This window comes from Diabrotica undecimpunctata, chromosome 3 (genome assembly GCF_040954645.1).
Source record: "Diabrotica undecimpunctata isolate CICGRU chromosome 3, icDiaUnde3, whole genome shotgun sequence".
Taxonomy (NCBI): domain Eukaryota; kingdom Metazoa; phylum Arthropoda; class Insecta; order Coleoptera; family Chrysomelidae; genus Diabrotica; species Diabrotica undecimpunctata.
In genome coordinates this window covers 109378633-109397331 of record NC_092805.1, presented here as the reverse complement: position 1 = coordinate 109397331, position 18699 = coordinate 109378633, and the positions used below count along the sequence as shown (strand labels likewise).

Sequence of the window (18699 nt, the reverse complement as noted above, 5' to 3'; positions counted from 1 at the left end):
TTGAGCAGCTCCAGGTAATATTAAAAGTCAAGATTAAAGGTAAAAGGGGCATAGGACAAAAGAAAAAATCTTGGCTACGAAACATCAGAGATTAGACCCACACAATAGGAAATGAATTAATTCATGAATCCCAGAACAGAGAGAAATTTGCCATATTGATCGCCAACCTCAAAAGAGAAGGCACTTAGGAGGAGGATGAAGTGCAGGCATGGGTGGATGTTTAATGTCCAGAAATAAGTCTCCAAAATTTGAAGAGTACTATGAAGGCTAAATCTCAGGTTTGTAGTGGCTGAGGACAGAAAGAACAATTAAAGAAGAAAAAAATAAAGATCACATTATTAATGTACACAACAATTATTATTGTATGGAGAAAATATGTGAAACGCATTATGAAATAAATCTTTATTGGTTAAGGAAAAATAAATCAAAGAGACAGAGATAGAAAAAGGACACTTAAAGAAGAAAGAGAGTAGACAATTTCATAAAAAATGATATCTAAGAAACATGATTTAAGGAATTTGCAAAAATTAAAAAATACTGAAGCCCTCCCTAACTTAGCAATACTTTACTAGAACTATCAAACTGAATCCGTGACAAAATTTAATAAAAGAGAATACAAGAACTGTAAATGAAACATAATCAGAACTTTAATTCTAAGAATACATTTTTATACTATAGAGCGTTTCACGTTAAGAAAATAACATTGCGGAGATAGGGCCATGTATTTCTTATGGACGATAGAAGCGCAGCGATGCCACGATGAACACAAGTGCGATTCAAGGTTGTATAATTTGTATTTTCGTTTTCACAGACATGAATTAAATTAATGTTTTTTAACGTAATTGACCAAAAGTGCCCATTCAAAACAAGAGATGAAAAGTAGGGAAAATGATTTTAATTAAATAAATAGTATTTACAAAAGATAATTTTATTTTATCTTATTTTAATTATAGTAATGATAGTTTATTTGTTTTTCGGTAAGAATATACTATGAATCATAGAAATCAGTAGAAAATATTGGTTAGTTAAATCATGCACTTTGCCGGCTATTAAAGATTTAAAAGCAAATAAACGGACCGCTTGGAATGCATATATCTAATTACTAATTGCAACTTAAAATAATACGGTGTAGGTATGTCAGCGATTTTATGTCGTTCTCTGAGACTACATAATGATAATAAGGTTTTGTGGTTTTTCAGTTGTTATTCTGACTTTACAGTTAAATGTTAATTGAAAATGGAAATTCGAAAAATATCTCGACAATCTAGTAAACTGCATGCCTGAGAGTTTTGGCAACACTGATCTCCATAAGCCTAATGTTATTTTCTTAACGTGGAACGCTATATAGTTATACTATGCTGTACAAGAGAAAATCTAGTTTTAAAAACAAAGGGTCAAGAATAAATAATATATTTATTATTTGTTTCTAAAACTTTCCCCTAATTAGTGATGGGTCATTAATGAAGGATCTAGATCTTTTCACTGGCTCATAAATGCTGGTTTTCAAAATTATGACAACCCAGGTAGGTATATGTGAATATTGTTTCACAAAAATCTTGCAGTTTTGGGATTTTTGTTTTGTTTTCATTATGTATTTGATTGTTAGTACTCTTTCTCCATTTAAAGTCAGTTCATTATTCAAAAAAGTGAATATCTATGTATGAAAATCTAATTATTCAAAACATATTTAAGCAGTTAAAACAATCTTTCCATTTATTACCACCAGTAAGCCATTATCTGTTCTTTTGTATCAAAATTGTACATTGAAAATTAAAGCTTTTCTAATAATAAATATCTATGTCCAATAAATATATTTTTGCTGATAAGCAAAGAATAAGAGTACTTACCCATTGTAACCAAGAAGTAATCTTAAATATTTTTTTAGTCCAAGTTTGGCAAGTTCTTCCTTAATATACTTTTTCCAGTCTTCCGAAAATTGCTTGTGACCTCTGGCAGATGCTTGTTCTATTATTCTCAATAGCTGTAATCTTTCCAAAGCTAATTCTTCAAATTCATTCAGAGGAATAATATGATCAGGAGCTTTATCATACATGTTAAGGTCATGGGAATATTCTATATAATTTTCAGTGTTTTCAACAGTAAGATTTACTCGTCTTCTTCCCGTTGATGTATCCATAATAATACAAAACTACTTAAATTGCTTTTAAAGGAAAATTCTTTGTTGTGAAAGTGGAATTGTTTGATTTACTTTTTCCCGCCATCAAGATATAGGTTAAGGTTAAAATTGTTCTATCTTCTTTTCACTGTTCCCGTGTAACAAATAAAATTGGTTAATGGTTAGTTAAAACTAGAATAATGTGCCTTACGCCACTCATATTGGAAAACATTTCCCAGTTACGATACAATATCTATGTGTTTTAAAGGCATATGCTATTTATATACGTGTATAATGTTATTATTTTTGGTTGGTTTCGTTTCACCTATATATAGATAGATAGGTATCTAAAACTTTTGTAAGCAACTGGATATACAAAAAATAATGTTTTTAATGTTCAGATCACTATAGAAATTACTATAATAACGTAATGTGAGCCTATATAAAAATTATACTATAATATTTCATCATTACTATTAGACCCTGCAAAATAGTAAGCTCCTCCGTCAAAGTGATATCGGGAATGTTCGGAAACATATTAAACTGTTTATTTCAAATTTTACACCCGTTGCCAATTAGCCAATAATTTACCTTATTATAACCTTGAATTTTTATTGCTTGGAATCAGCTGATAATGACATTTCGGCAACATCCAAATACAAAAATGTCAATTTTGTCATTTAAAAATGTTAAAAATAAAATGATTTAAAAATAAACAAAAACTGTGATCATACACGTGCTATTAATTCATGACGCTTATCTGTGATATAATTCTAGTTTAAACTTACCATTTATTTAAAGGTAAGTCAGCTACATAGTTTGTAAATTAAATAATATTATTGTTTAGAGAAATGATAAAAAGCAAATTAATGAACATAACATAAAATATTAAATTTTTTAAATGTACCACCCTTAATTACTTATAAGCTATTAACAGTCACAATTATCAATTAAAAATACATCAATGTAAACAATAAATTTACCCATTTCCTTGATTGGTTCCGGGACCACAGTATTCCCTAATCTTGAGGCTTAGGCACAGTGATACAGTGAGAAAGTGTTGCCTAAGTGATACCCCAGAGAGCTGCGGCTACTCCGACACAGTATAGGCGCACTGTCTGCCCCAATCCATCTTGAGAATAAAGGGAATAAAATGGACATAGAGAGGTGGCCCAGATGAGGATGCAAAAATTACTGACCCTCCCCAATCTACAAATAAAAACATAAAGAGAAAGGACAGAGAGGTGACACTGGTCCCATAACCTGTCTCACCTCCAAATAGGTACCAATCCTACAGGCATACGTTCAGCACAGTAAGCAGAACTTACTGTTGCTACAGTAGATTTAATATCGCCTTGATACAAGAGATGTGAATATACTAGGGTCAAATAAAAGATATTGATCATCATCATAATGGTGCTACAGCCCTAGTTGTGCCTCGATCTTCCCCAGTCTATTTTTCCAGTTGTTTCTGCTTATTAACAGTTTGCTGTGCCAATTTTCCTCTTGTCCCCATCCACACCATCCCGTCATCTCAGTCTTTTGTCTACCTCTACTATTATTTCCAACTGGTGCCACTTATAGGGTTCGTCTGGGTCTCCATCAATACCATCAGTTATTGATTTGATTTTATTGATTGATTTTTGAAATACTGAGTATAATAGTTAATGGAAGGTGAGCATTAAGCCAATTGAATGCAATATGACTGGTGCAGAACAGAGAAAAACATCTGATCAGACACTTTTAATATGTTAATTTTCCAACTACTATAAGTATGATAGTATGCTTGGTGAACAATAGACACTGCTGTTGGACACTGCAAAGTTGTTGCTTTACAACAAATATTTTTTCCTAATTGAAATAAAATCATAAAAACATATTTATAATATACAGGAAGTTTCAAAACGATGCTCATTAGTAAAATTAATTTTATTATAAGATACATTTATGTATTTGATGTAAATAATAAATTTAAAGGAAAAATATTCCAAATAATAAAATATCCTTGTAGTGCAACATAACATATATAGTCAAATAAAATTTAATCAAAGTTTAGAATAAAAGAAATAATATATTTATAAAAGTATCAGTTTATTTTTATGGGATCATTGTTTAAACATTGTTTAAAACTTCTAGATGACCAAAAACTGTTTTTTAGGTCCTCAAAAAAGTCGTCACAATAGAAGATTTTACTATTTTTTTCTTGAAACTTAAAAAAGAGTTTTTTTAGACTTTTTAAATAAATTTTTTTATACCTATAATTTGTTTAAATCATTGAAAAAAACTGTTGAAATTAGAATTGGCATTAGAATAAACTAAAATGGGTAAATATTTTGAAAACTTGTCTCATAAGTTGGCTTTTGATACAGTTAATATATTAAGATCCCACTGCAGGATCACTATGTTCATAACGTAATTAATCAAACTCACATTTGTACATACATTTCAAAATAAGAGAATAAATTGATAATACGTACGTTGCCAGTCAAAAAGTGGCCGCCAATATTTTTAATTCAATTAATAGTAATTAATTTTTGACAAAAAATTTATTTAGTTCTCTTATTTTTTAAGTAAAATACGTGGCTCATTACGTATATGCATGTTTTTATATCAAAGTAAAGCTTATTTTTCTCTTAATATGATGATATAAGGTTGCCTGAGAAAAAATGGTCAAAAATTAGGGTGCCATCTGCTAAAAATGCGAGGTATTAAAGATAAAATAAAAGACAGCTAGCATTCAAGGCTACTGGTTTGATGTGTCAGTTGTGTGAGTTTTTAAAGCATGCGTCGATAGATCTATAATAATATACATCTTATCACTTGTCAAGTCAGCTACATAGTATCATTGCATCCTCACTCCATTTTACTTTATCTTTGATATCGCGCATTTTCAATAACTATCAACCCTAATTTGCGACAATTTTTTCCTCAGGCAACCTTATACTTATTATCATATTAAGAAAAAAATTAGCTTTAATTTAATTTATATTTAAATGGGAATAAGCCACAATTAAAGGTTAAAATACGTTTATTGACGTTTCAATTTCCACTTCGGAAATCGTTCTCAAAATACAAACATTAGTAAATTAAACAAATTTTGTTGTTTTGTTACTTAGTGAAAAATTCTTCTAATAATTTAATTTTATCTGACTCATCTATATTGACAATTCAGACATACCTTATACATTTTAAAGTAGACGACTTTAAAATGATATTGCCAATATTGTTGAGTTGCGTTCCTGGGACGACTTTACTTATAAGATAGTTCATTCGATTACATGAAATCAACTTTAACTTGAGAATATCCGTCAGAAAAGATCATAACATGTAATTCGTCTTTAAAAAGACAAATACATGCCATGATGACAGTAAAATTCTCCTGTTAGTGATTCCATAGTAAATTATGAGGGAAAAACCAGGAAAAAAACCTCATAATACTATCCCGACATGGTAAGTATTTGATCGTGCATTTAGTTTACCTTCAATAAACACCAAATTCCGATTTTATATGTTTGTTATTTAAAAAACATAAATGATGTATTCTCCATATGTTACTGACTTACCAATACTGGTATTTTCCTTTTAATAACTTCCTCTTTCAATATGGGTAACCAGATCCTACTACATTCTGCCGAGGAATTCGCGACACAATTGGTCTCATTTAGCATAATTAGAGCCGCTTCTTTGATTTTTCTCTTTTTACCATCCGTTTCTTTTAGGACTATATTTGAATCATTCCATTGAACCCTATGTTCATTGTGCCATGCAAAACCAAACCTAACAATGAACAAGAAAGGACAAAGAATTGCATTTATAAAATACCTTGTGAATGCGATCAGTTTTATTTAGGTGAAACATCAAGACCATTAAATGTTAGAATAAGTGAACATCAATCCTATATTAAAAATAGAGAATTTGATAGATCTCAAATCTGTAAACACGCATGTCTTTTTGACTGGCAACCTTTATCAATGTAGTCTCCTAATTTTAAATGTATGTAGAAATATGAGTTTGATGAAGTATGTTATGAACGTAGTGATCCTGCAGTGGGATCTTTTACTATAAGGTACTCACAAAATTTTTCGAAAAAATATTAATTGGTTTATTAATAGTTTTGTTTTAATACTAATAAATATATTAAGTTATTCTACTGGTTTAGTAAAGGGTTGATTTTTGCAATTTGAAAAAATGAGGTTGTTATCGTTATAGGTCTATTCCAGGTCTCTATAAGGGCTATTTTTTTCGTTTACTCTTGCAGGATGTCTAACAAGAAATATAAATTTTAAAGATACACCCCCCTAAAATGTATACCGAAAAATTGTTTAATGTATTTATAAGGTTATTCGTTAATAACTTTAGAAGTAACTTTTTTTGAAATTCGTTTTGCTGGTAATTTTTCATAAATTAAAAAAATGTAGGGTCATTTTTAATCTAGTTTTAAATTATTTGTTTATTTTTTAACATTAATAAACACCGGTAATAAATCATTCAACCCTTCAACTTATCAATTACAATTGCAGATATAAAAAAGTTGATTTTTTGACGTTAAATAATGATTTAAAATAAAAGGAATCTCCAATCACTTGTGGACACTTATGGAAGGAATCAGCTAGCAATGTTCAAATCTGAAAATGAAGACTTTAAATCGAAAGCGCTGGAAAATTTTACGGTATCTCCGGTAATAACTACGCAGTCCTTTTTGCAGTAAACAATCATGAATTTGCTATAAAGAACTTTTTTCCTTTTTTTTTCGTGTCTTAAAAAATCATTATTCTTACTTTTAATGGCCATAAATTTTAATTGTGGAATATATTTTATATAAATGATTAATAAGAAATTATTTTTTTAACAATGAAACATATAAGATGAATTTCAGAAAATTATTGCAATCATTCTTAATCTGAAGACATATGAAATTATGTATTTATCTAATTGTAATATTGTATATTAGTTAAACAATATTGCCCTACTGTGATAAAAAATTTGTTTATGTATTGGATAATCTTGTGACTTTTGTCTTTTGTCTCAGCATTTACCAGCAGATAAAAAAATGTAGAAAATAGTAAGTTCTTACGTAAATGCAAATAAAAACACAAAAAATGATAAAAAAAACATTTATTTATCATCGCTATCATTAACATTTTGTCTGGTGATAACTAAATTTTTACAAAACTCATGAAACTGACTGGGGATCCACTGTAAAAGTATTAGTAGATGATCATTTTTTTGTGTTATACCTTTTGGTTTTTCATAACGTAGTGGTAACTGTTTTGGAAGAATGGTCGCAGTTGCTGTTCTTTTAGCCACGTACAATTCTTTGAGTGTAATTTCTTTAAAAGTCTCTTTATAAAAAATTATAGTTGGTGTATCTTGGAAGACGTTATGAGGAAATTACAATGGGAAAAACGATGAATTAAATAGCGAATTAACAAAAATAGGTCTACAAATGAATTGTAATAAAACGAGAATTATGACCAACCAACCAGAAGAATTAATAATTACAATTGCACAAACAACTATAGAACAAGTAAAAGAATATGTATATTTGGGACAACTAGTTAAATTAAATAAAGAAAATCAGACCGGAGAAATAAAGAGAAGGATACGGTTGGCTTGGGTATCCTTCGGAAAACTTTCCTATATACTTAAAAATAGAAAATACCCCCAATATTTAAAAACAAGAGTCTTCAACCAATGTATACTTCCTGTTCTCACCTACGGTTCTCAAACTTTAAAAAAGTTTAAAAAGGAAAACATGGAAAAAATAGCAAAGACCCAAAGAGCCATGGAAAGGCAAATGCTGAACATCAGGCTATCAGACAAGAAAAGAAATACTTGGATCCGCAACAAAACAAAAGTGACCGATGTATTAACGCAGATAGCACAACTTAAGTGGAAGTTCGCTGGACATACCATAAGACAGAAAGACGACAGATGGAATAAGATGATTATACACTGGAGACAATATAGTTACAAATGAAAAAGAGGAAAGCCACAAATGAGATGGTCAGATGACTTGAAGAAACACGCAGGCCCGAAGTGGATACAAACTGCCTACAATAGAGAGACGTGGAAGAAGGAAGAGGAGGCCTATGTCCAAAATTGGACAGCAAGGACTGTATAGATAGATAGATAGTATCTTATTTTACATGGAATTGAACTACGATTGATATCAAAAAATTATCATTGTCAGTATTTTTCTTTTTTACTTATGATGGGGATTGAGACTGAGCGTAAAGTACTTCAAAATTTTTAAATCATATTTGTCCATTTTAATCTCCTGAGCACCTACGGAACTGATTAATTGCTGCCAATCCCAAGACGTTACGATCTGCATTGTTGGCTGTTTTTATAGATCTTTCAATTAGAGCGTGCACTTGGTCACCTTCTAAATAAGTGTGTCCTCTCAGTAAATATTTATGGTCAACTACTTTTAAATTAGGGCAGATGTTCAAAAGCCAGAAGTAGCTCATCATTACCATAATATTACGGTTTTAATTGGGGCAATTATCTGACAAAATAACCAATTGTTCCACATCAGTTTGTGATAGAACTGTCATAGGCTATTTAGTCAATGCCGAGACAATCTTGTGCTACCCCTTCCAGCTTCGGATTTATCCCAGATAAGGCAATAAGATTTATTTTCTGTGGCATCATGTATCGTAAAATTTACAGTCCATAATTTAAGCTTGTAAAAACTTTGATTATTTGTTAAACAAGGCAAGCATTTATGTAAATCACACATTATAACTTTAGTTTTACCAGCTGATTTTCTGCTTTCCTTTTTATCGTTTGCTTTCATTTTGTATCGATTTTTCGCATCTTGAAGATGTTGGTCATAATTTTACTGCATTGGTATTGTTTCTTGTTCGAAACAGTTTTTTTATTTGTAACATAAAACGATCGCAAGTATCACACGGGTCCGCAAAACCGATTTAAATGCTAAATATTAAATTCGTTATTGAATATTTTTTTTGTATAGCTGTAATTTAACAGTTTCATTCTTTGGAATATTGTATTCCTCACATTTTAAGGTGTATAATTTGTACATTTTTTCACAACTTAATTCCGGTCTGAGATATTTTTTGCAGTTTTTGATCGAGAATAATCACTGCCGTAGCACAGAAATGACTGAATGTGTTCTCGTACTCGATTCTAAAACTCTAAAAATTCACAAAACCTCCCATACTATCGTTTTTGAGAACATTGCGTACAACTGTTTCGGAAATAGAGTGTTAAAAATTTTTTTTGACATAAGTAAATTTTTTTTATATCTTTATATAACTTTATGTCAAAATTATAAGAAATGCTGACTTCGCTAGACTTTTTAGAATAGTTTTTAGGTCTACGACGTATTACACTTTTCCGGGTGTTATGCGAGCGCACAAATTAATACTTTGACTCCCAATTTTTTGTGTTACACCAATAGTTCTCAAAAATTTGCTGTCTTAAAGCATCTGTTATTTTTATGAACATTTCAGTCAACAAGGACGGCAAGGGGGTTTCATCGCTGTAGCTTTTATAATTTTACCCGATTTTTTAATGTGTTTCTTTTCTGCCAATGTTCCTGTACTCTTTTTGTTACTTTCCAAGTTTCTGGTTTTTTATAACGTCGTTTCTTTTTGATTTGGTCATCAGTTGCCTTTTCATTGTCAATCAAGTTTTCGTCAAGTTGAACATCTTGACGATGATCTGACTTTCTCTCCGGGTAAAACAAATTGATTAACTTATAAAATATTTGGTCGATCGGTTTGAAATTTAGCACACTTTAATTTCCACAATTTTGAGTAGCTATTTTGCATGTCATTATGCAAAAACAGAGTTATTAACATTTATAAATTACTAAGCAAAAATAAGGTTTTTTTTTGCAATTATCTCTATCAAAATTGTTTATGTATTTTAATTTAGAAATTCTCAAAAGTAAAAAAACTTTTTATGATCTTTATAATTTATAAGAAACCTTTTATAGGCAAAACATATTTTTTCACATTTTAAGATTGTCAAAAAAAAAAAAAATAAAGCAAAATCAGCTATAGATACGTCTTCACGGATTTTTCATCAGTTATTCCTCATGTACCTTTTACTACAACCTTCAAATATCTGTAAGATTTTTACTTGAAATCAATGATTTTTTCACAGATAGACTGGTCTATACAGTGTGTCCGTGGAATAAATTCGATATTTCCTAAATAAAAAGCCTTTTTGAAAAAATCTAAAACACGTCGGTTTTTAAATTTAATGTTCTACATTTTACAATAAAATTTCATTATACAAGGTGATACACACTACAGTGATGACATCATCGGCTCTTTCTTTAAATGTAACACCCTGTATTTTAGGACATTTTTAGATAGATTAAATTGAACTGATTTCAAAAAAGTATAATACTCGGGTCTAATGGATATAATTTGAAAGATATGCTTTTAGAAAATAAATGATTTATTATCAATTGCAAAAAAGTAGCCTACTTCTAGTTTTTGGTAAACTGTAATTATTTTTAGTGACGTTCAATAACAATTAAGTAGTACAATAATTTTATTAATTCGTGAACGTTCTGTATTATTGCTTAGAATTAATTTTAAGTAGAAATGAAATTGAGTGAAAAGCAGCGATTCCCTAACTGTGGTACGCGTACCACCAGTGGTACGCGACGATTATTAAGGTGGTACGCAATAGTGGTGTGCTTATTAGTTCTTTTAGACGAACTAGTTCAAGCGAACTATTTCACAAAAATGAACTAGTTCAGTGAACTAGTTCGCGAAAGAACTATTTGTAGGACCGAAATCGAAATCCAACCCTAACATAATTGGTTACCAGATGTCTCGTCTTATCATCACACAAGCTCGGCGCTCGGCGCCGGCCGCGCGTTTTCTTCGGTTTTCAGTCAGTCTTTCACTCTTTCACTACCGTACAAGTAGTTCGCGTTCGGAACCATTTCTTTCGATCGTATGTTTAGGTTTAAATGTTTTAAATTTATTTCTCAAATGTTTTGCAAATAACATTTTTTTTATTTGCAAAAAATTATTAAGATTTGTTTTTTATTAACCGTTTTAAATATAAATATGGTTCACGTATGATTTATTTTTATATTTACGTATACTCATAGGTATCTATATTAGGTTATTTCTAAAAGAACCTTACAAAAAAAATCAGTGAATTTTTTAGGAACATTAAATAACACATTTTCATTCTCACTTTTACATAAAATTATATTTTATGTAGATGCATCAATCATTTTAACCACAACTTAAAATTGTTATTTCAAAATTACAATACGAGAAACAGTACAGCATGTCAACATTCAAGCCAGTGCATGGGCATGGCATAAGATCCGAACCATTATGATATTAAGATAAAACTGTTTATGTTATTGTCACGTTCATAAGAATTATGATCTGTTATCTGAGACTAATCGGCACTTCTTTTTTTAAACTAGTCAGTCGGTCAGTCCATCCCATTCACAAAATAATAAATATATGATCTCATTCATTCATTAGTTTCTTCTTTAAAAGTTGAGACACAATTTATAATGCAAATCGTTCGCAGTGAACTAGTTCTATGAAAATTAATGAACTAGTTCAATTAGTTCAGTTTAAAGAATCGTTCATTTGAACTATTTCGATGGTGAACTACACATCTCTAGTACGCAAGCAGCCATAGGACATACATAGTAAAATTTACTGAGTTAATAACCCCAAGGCGCGTGGGGGCGCCGTCGATAGTTTGCATTAAGCTCCGCCTATTTTGCTGGCCAGCGCATCTTTCGGCGACCGCGACGCGAGTCAAACAGTGACAAAGCTATCGAGCGTCTGCACGCACGTCCAACCAGCTAGCATTCGTCAAATTCTACCTATCTAATTTGTTTTAAGTCAAGTTTAATATATTTGAATTAACATGGATAAGTGGCTTAGTAGTGTAAAAAGACCTTGTGTTCAAAATAATGTACCACCAAGTTCATCTCAAGAATTAAATTGTGCAGTGATTCAAGATGATGTTAAAAATTCTTTACCATCGAGTTCCACTTCGGAGCCAGATTGTGCGGTAATTCAAGAAAATAAAATACCTACTAACATTCGAAAAATTACTAGAAAATATGACCCAGAATACATAAATATTGGATTTACGGTGACGGATGTAAATAATGAGCCACGCCCTCAGTGTGTCATCTGCTTTGAAATTTTATCAAATCAAAGTATGAAACCCTCATTACTGAATCGTCATTTTAACACAAAACATTCTACATTAGTAAGCAAACCGAAGGATTTTTTCACCCGAAAATTAACAGAAATGAAAAGCACTAAGAAAGTCATGTCTTCATTTACTGGTAGTACCGAAAAATCAGTAGAGGCATCATTCTTAGTTAGCCTAAGAATTGCAAAGTCAGGAAAAGCTCACACACTTGGCGAAGAGTTGTTGTTACCTGCAGCAAAAGATATGGTTACCTGTATGTTGGGTGAGGCGTCAGTTAAATAGCTAGAACTGATATCACTGTCCAATAATACCGTTCAACGTAGGATCGACATTATGGCATCAAATGTTAAAAATAAAGTCATCAATCATGTAAAAAGTAGCGATTTCTTTTCGATACAACTTGATGAGAGTACAGATGTAACGAACTATGCTCAACTTATGGTTTACGTGCGGTATATACATGAAAATAAAACAATTAAGGAAGATTATTTATTCTGTGAGCCGTTATTAACACGAACTACAGCGGATGAAATTTTCAACAAACTGGATGAATTCTTTGCTGAAAATGGACTTGACTGGATGAATTGCGTTGGCTTCTGCTCTGATGGCGCTCGAGCTATGACGGGTAGATTCGGAGGTGTAGCCACAAAAGTAAAATCTGTTGCTAAGAATTGTACTTTTATGTACTGCAGTATACACAGACAAGTGTTAGCAGTAAAACTAATGCCCGAACAATTTAAAAATGTTCTCCAAGATGCAATCAAGGTGGTAAATTTTATTAAATCTCGGGCACTTAACTCTCGTTTATTTTCAAACTTGTGTTCCGAAATGGGCAGTAACCATATTCAGTTGCTGCTACATACAGAGGTTAGATGGCTTTCGCGAGGCAAAATGCTGAACATATTATTCCAGTTACGTTCTGAGGTGCAGCTGTTCCGGATGGGGACTGATTTTGAATTACGCAATCGACTGACATACGAACACTGGCTTATATCATTGGCTTACTTATCAGACATTTTCAATCGCATCAACGACTTAAATCTAAGTTTGTAAGGTAGATCTACAAATAGATTTTCAGTAAATGACAAAATAAAAGCATTTATCAAAAAATTTCAAATGATTGAACAGAGCGTGTCGAATGAGAACCTAGCATCTTTTCCTAATTTAGAAAATTTTATAACTGAAAATGAACTTACAGCGAGTGAAATTGTGATCAATAACATCAAAAATCACAGCCAAATGATCGTTGAAATATTTGAAGAATATTTTAAAGAAGATTATTCGGAGTTCAATTGGATAAGTAACCCATTCGTTTCGGATCTGGATAGTGTTCGTGAAAATTTAAGTGTAAATGAAAAGGAATCTGTGAGAGAGTTATCTTGCGATGGAGCTTTGCAAGTGGAATTCAACAAAGAAGAGCTGTGTGAATTTTGGCTAAAAGTTAAAAATGAATATCCATCGATTTCCAGAAAAGCATTACTGTTTCTAATTCCATTTACAACCACATATCTCTGTGAGAGCGGATTTTCTGCTATGTTGATAATAAAAAATAAATATCGTAACAATCTTAACATAGACAATAATTTGCGCCTGAAATTGCCAGATATTTCCTCTCTTGTCTCGAACATGAAGCATCATTTTTCGCACTGAGTATATTGTATTTTTTCTTATAATTAATAAATAATAATGTTGTCATAAACAGTTGTTGCAGTTTTTATTACTTTACCATTTTTAAGATTTTTTAAAGATTACCACAGTTCAGTGGTACGCTACTAATTTATAATTTCGTGTGTGGTACGCAAGATTAAAAGTTTGGGAACCACTGGTGTAAAGCAAAGAATTGAAATATTTATGGTGATTGGGTATGGAGACAAATCGCGAACTCAGATGGAAGTGTGTAATTTATTTAATGATAAATATCCAAAAATACCCATCACGCAGTCAACAGTAAGTAAGATTGAAAAGAGATTTCGAGAAACTGGTACGGTTGAAAACGCACGCAAATTAGGTCGTCCCTGTGTAAATTATGTTACAACATTAGATGTTCTACTTGCTTTTGAAGAAGATGCGTACACTTCTGTTCGTAAGGTTAGTAGTGATCTCGATGTTTGCAAAACAACGGTACACAAAGTACGTAAAAGTAAGTAAAGTAAGTAAAATCCACAGTTGTACAGGAATTAAACGAGGATGATCCAGATAAAAGAATACAATTTTGTGAGATAATGATGGATAACAGCCACCGAAACCCTCTCTTGGTTCAAAATATTTTTTCTGATGAGGCTATATTCAAATTAAATGGCGAGGTCAACCGTCAGAATTGTAGATACTGGGCAAAAGAAAACTCCAACTGGATGCGGGAACATCATACACAATACCCGCAAAAGGTAAATTTACGGGCTGGCATTGTAAGAAATAAAATCATTGAAATCTACTATTTCGAAGGTAATTTAAACGGGCCAGCATACCTTCAATTTTTAAGTGGGTATCTCATACCTACTTTAGTTAATTTATTCCCCAGTACAATTAATCTTGGAGGTTTTGATAAAAGTTTATGGTTTCAACAGGATGGTGTGCTTCCGCATTATGCTTTAGATGTTCGAAGGTACCTAAACGAAATTTTTCCGAACAGGTGGATTGGAAGACGTAGACATATTGAATGGCCAGTGAGGTCGCCAGACCTCAGTCCTTTGGATTATTTTATGTGGGGTCATTTAAAGAATGTTGTTTATAAAACGAAACCTGCAAAATATTGGAGATTTAAAAACAAGAATTCGTAAAGAAAGCATAAACAAGGTTCTACAAGAATTTGTACAACGGTTGTCAAATAGAACAAGGGCTACAATTTGAACATTTAAGATTAAGTCATGTATTAATTACTGGATTACTTTCAAGTTATTTATTATAATTTATTTATTAATATTATAAATCAGTAAAAATAATTTTCTAAGCGCATATCTTTCAAATTATATCCGTTAGACCCCCAGTATTATACTTTTTTGGAATTAGCTCATTATATAATGAAATTTTATTGTAAAATGTAGAAGATTAAATTTAAAAATCGACGTGTTTTAGAATTTTTAAAAAGGCTTTTCATTTAGGAAATATCGAATTTTTTTCCATACTTTATGGACATACTGTATATCCGTCATACAATTCAGTAATAAATACCAATTAGCTACATGGAGAATTATTTTGACTCAAAACTAATTATAATACACCTACTCCTCAAGTTGATTTTGTTTTCTCTTAGTGTTTGTTCATTATATGACCTGGTAACTGTGGAACTTAAGTTGGAAATTCCGCGAACGAAATGAGTGGTAAATCCCAGTAAATAATAAAAATACCGTGGGCGACTACCGGTTGGACTATCCCACCTGTGAAAATTAGCTGTAACTCTAAATGAATGTTAGTATAATATAATATAGTAATTTAGCAAAAGAAAATAAAAATATTTAAAGTTGAAAGGTGGTATTTTACCAGTTTGTAACATTATGTTTTTAACAAATTCAAAGGTCGATATTGATTCAATGATATATCATCGAATAATTTGTACTTATAGATATATTTCCGCATTTTTTCATGAACGCATTACATCTGTCAACTTTTACATTATATTTCTGCGTCTTATACATTAATCCTCCCATTTGACGTTTCATCGAGACTGACAGCACCGTTAGTGAGTGTGATATTGTTCGACCAGCGGTTAATATCGGTCTCAGGCACCGATGCGACTATTTACGCACTATTGTAAATACTGAACGCAAACAAGGTAATTAAATTATAACCCTAATTACATGCCTTTATATTATAATTTTGATATTTGTAGATGAATATTTATGAAAAGGAACAACAGCGACTTCAAGTATGCGTTCATAACGAGGCGCCGACCCTCGATCGGACCATAGGATGGTATTATATTATCATCGCCACGTAAAATAAATGCATTATTTTAAACGCTCGCATTTAAAATAATGCATTTATTTTACGTGGCGATGATAATATAATACCATCCTATGAACGCACACTTACGGTGCGTTCATAACGGAGACCATCGCACCGTCTCCTCGCCTAGAGCGTAGCAGTGACGGCGAACGCTCGCATTTAAAGTAATGCATTTATTTTACCGAAAATTGATTAAATGATACCATCCCATGGCCCGAGCGAGGGTCGGCGCCTCGTTATGAACGCACGCTTAGAGTCAGCCGCCACAGACACTGAGCGATCGGACCACGATTCTGATAAAGATAAGATTTCCAGTCATTAGTGAGCAAATTGTTCTTCCAACCAAATTGTCGGCAGAGATGAAAAGTATTTGGATTCAGAGTCGGACTGTGATAAACAGATTGCATTCAGGAGCCTCCAGAAGCTTATGACACAGACGAAGAAACTAAACTCGCATATTTTGAGCCATCAGTTAGCATTACTAGCAAGTTTTTTGGGCAAGGATAGGCAAACAAAATGAAAAAATATCTTCGTTGCCGAAGAATACTAAGATAAGATCTGAGTATATCATAAAGGTTTTACCAGAACCAAGTATATATACACGAAAAACTTGAAATCTTCCATAGAAATTTGGAAATATTTCTTTTCAGAAGAAATTATCAATAAAATTGTTTTACATATTAACGAAATGATTGAGAGTATTCAAGCAAATTTTGCAAGAGAGGGATGCAAATTTTACAAGTTCAGATGAAGTTTATGCAACTCTGGGTTTACTATATTTAGCTGAAAAGTACAAGGCGAGTCAACTCAAATTAGACGATTTATGGAAAGCTTTTTACGCCAGTTTTACGTCTTGATCATAAAGCTTCTCGTAAGGATCGATTAAAACAGAATAAACTTTCTGCCATCCAACATATTTTTGATTTGTTTGTAGAAAGGATATCATAATTCGGCATTTGTCGCAATTGATGAAATGTTTTTGGGATTTCGTGGGAAATGTAATTTCCGTCAGTATATCCCGTCGAAACCAAGCAAATACAGTATAGCAAAGTTTTAACAATGTGTGACGCTAAAATGTATTATTCCAGTTATTTGGAAGTGTATGTTGGTCTTCAACCAGAAGGACCTTATAGACTATCAATCAGCGCTCAAGATGTCATGATACTCTCACAGGGAATCCAATGAACCAATAGGAATATCATAATGGATAATTAGTTCACTAGCGTGCCACTATTTAGACTTTATCAAAAATAAGTGACAGCTGTAGGCACTATCTGCAAAAATAAGCGAGAACTACCCTTGGACTACTGTTCCTGCAACCAGACCACCAATGTCTAGCATGTTTGGATTTCACTGTGAATGTACACTTCTATCATACATGCCGAAAGCAAAAAAGAATGTGTTACTTTTGTCCACGATACATCACAATGATGATTTCGATTTAGATACAGGTGATATTTTGAAACCAGTAATAATAACGGATTATAATTCCATAAAAAGTGGTGTTGATATTTCGGACAAGTTAATGGCGAATTATAACTGTGCTTATGGTACCCGAAGGTGGCCTGTAGTAATATTTTATGCGATAATGAATATTGCTGGTAAACACACCCAAATTATTTACGCGGCTAATAATGCGAATGTTGAAAAGAAATTTCATTCATAATATAGCATATGAACTTTTTACTCCACATATGCTAAAAAGAGCAACAACACAATAAATTTATTCACCTATCAATTGTCAGAACCTGAAATACCTTTTTTGGCAAAAGAATGTATGCTACACATTTCGTAGACAGGGATTGAAAATACTAAAACTGGTAAAACGCCCAAGTCCTATCTAACCAAAGGGGAAAGTGTAGCTCTAAAAAAACTCAATGACAGTAGAAATATTATAATCGTCCCAACGGACAAAGAAAACTCAGCTGATACTAAATAAAGACGATTATAACAGTAAATTTGCAATTCCTAAAAATCCCAGCTACAAACCCACTAAAAGAGATCCACCTAGGTATATTGAGGGGATCACAAGAGAGGATATTAATAAATCGCCTTAACTAGAAGACCTTATTTAAAATATTACGGCCTGCCCCCCGATATGTCACCCTTAGATATATTTTTAGTGCGTTCAATTCACATTTATACAAATTAGAGAAATATTTAGCCACAACATTACAGCTATTAGTCGAACAAGCGCCATGTTTCGTTTCGTTCCAAATGATAACAATCTACTTTTTTAGCTAGTTTTGACGTTAAATCACTATATCCCAGCATCCTCATTAACGAGGCACTAAATTTAATTGCCATGAATAAAGACCTATCGAATAATATAATAAAATCAGCGAAAAACTCTCTAAATAGAGCGGTTTTCTCATTACCTAATAAAGATTGCACCTAAAGAATAAAGGCTCATGGTGCAACTCACATTATATTGAACACGGTTTAAACCA

At 31.9% G+C, this 18699-nt stretch overlaps 4 protein-coding genes across 4 annotated transcripts in view; 3 read left to right on the top strand and 1 right to left on the bottom strand.

Moving 5' to 3' along the window:
- Positions 1–2315, bottom strand: part of LOC140437213 (DNA primase large subunit-like) — a 33904-nt gene extending 31589 nt beyond the window's left edge. The window contains exon 1 of the mRNA XM_072526590.1: positions 1848–2315. Coding sequence (XP_072382691.1) covers positions 1848–2137 — 290 coding nt within the window. The 5' untranslated portion in view covers positions 2138–2315. The remainder of the gene's footprint in view (positions 1–1847) is intronic.
- Positions 2316–2776: 461 nt separating this feature from the next.
- Positions 2777–18699, top strand: part of LOC140437210 (prestin-like) — a 187785-nt gene continuing 171862 nt past the window's right edge. The window contains exon 1 of the mRNA XM_072526582.1: positions 2777–2917. The gene's annotated coding sequence lies outside the window, so the exon portion shown is untranslated. The remainder of the gene's footprint in view (positions 2918–18699) is intronic.
- Positions 12641–13360, top strand: LOC140436016 (zinc finger BED domain-containing protein 5-like). Its single transcript, XM_072524726.1, has one exon. It carries the CDS (start codon positions 12641–12643, stop codon positions 13358–13360), a length of 720 nt encoding a protein of 239 aa, XP_072380827.1.
- On the top strand, positions 13424–13957 carry LOC140436015 (zinc finger BED domain-containing protein 5-like). The gene has a single exon (XM_072524725.1). The coding sequence runs from the start codon at positions 13424–13426 to the stop codon at positions 13955–13957; it is 534 nt and encodes a 177-aa protein (XP_072380826.1).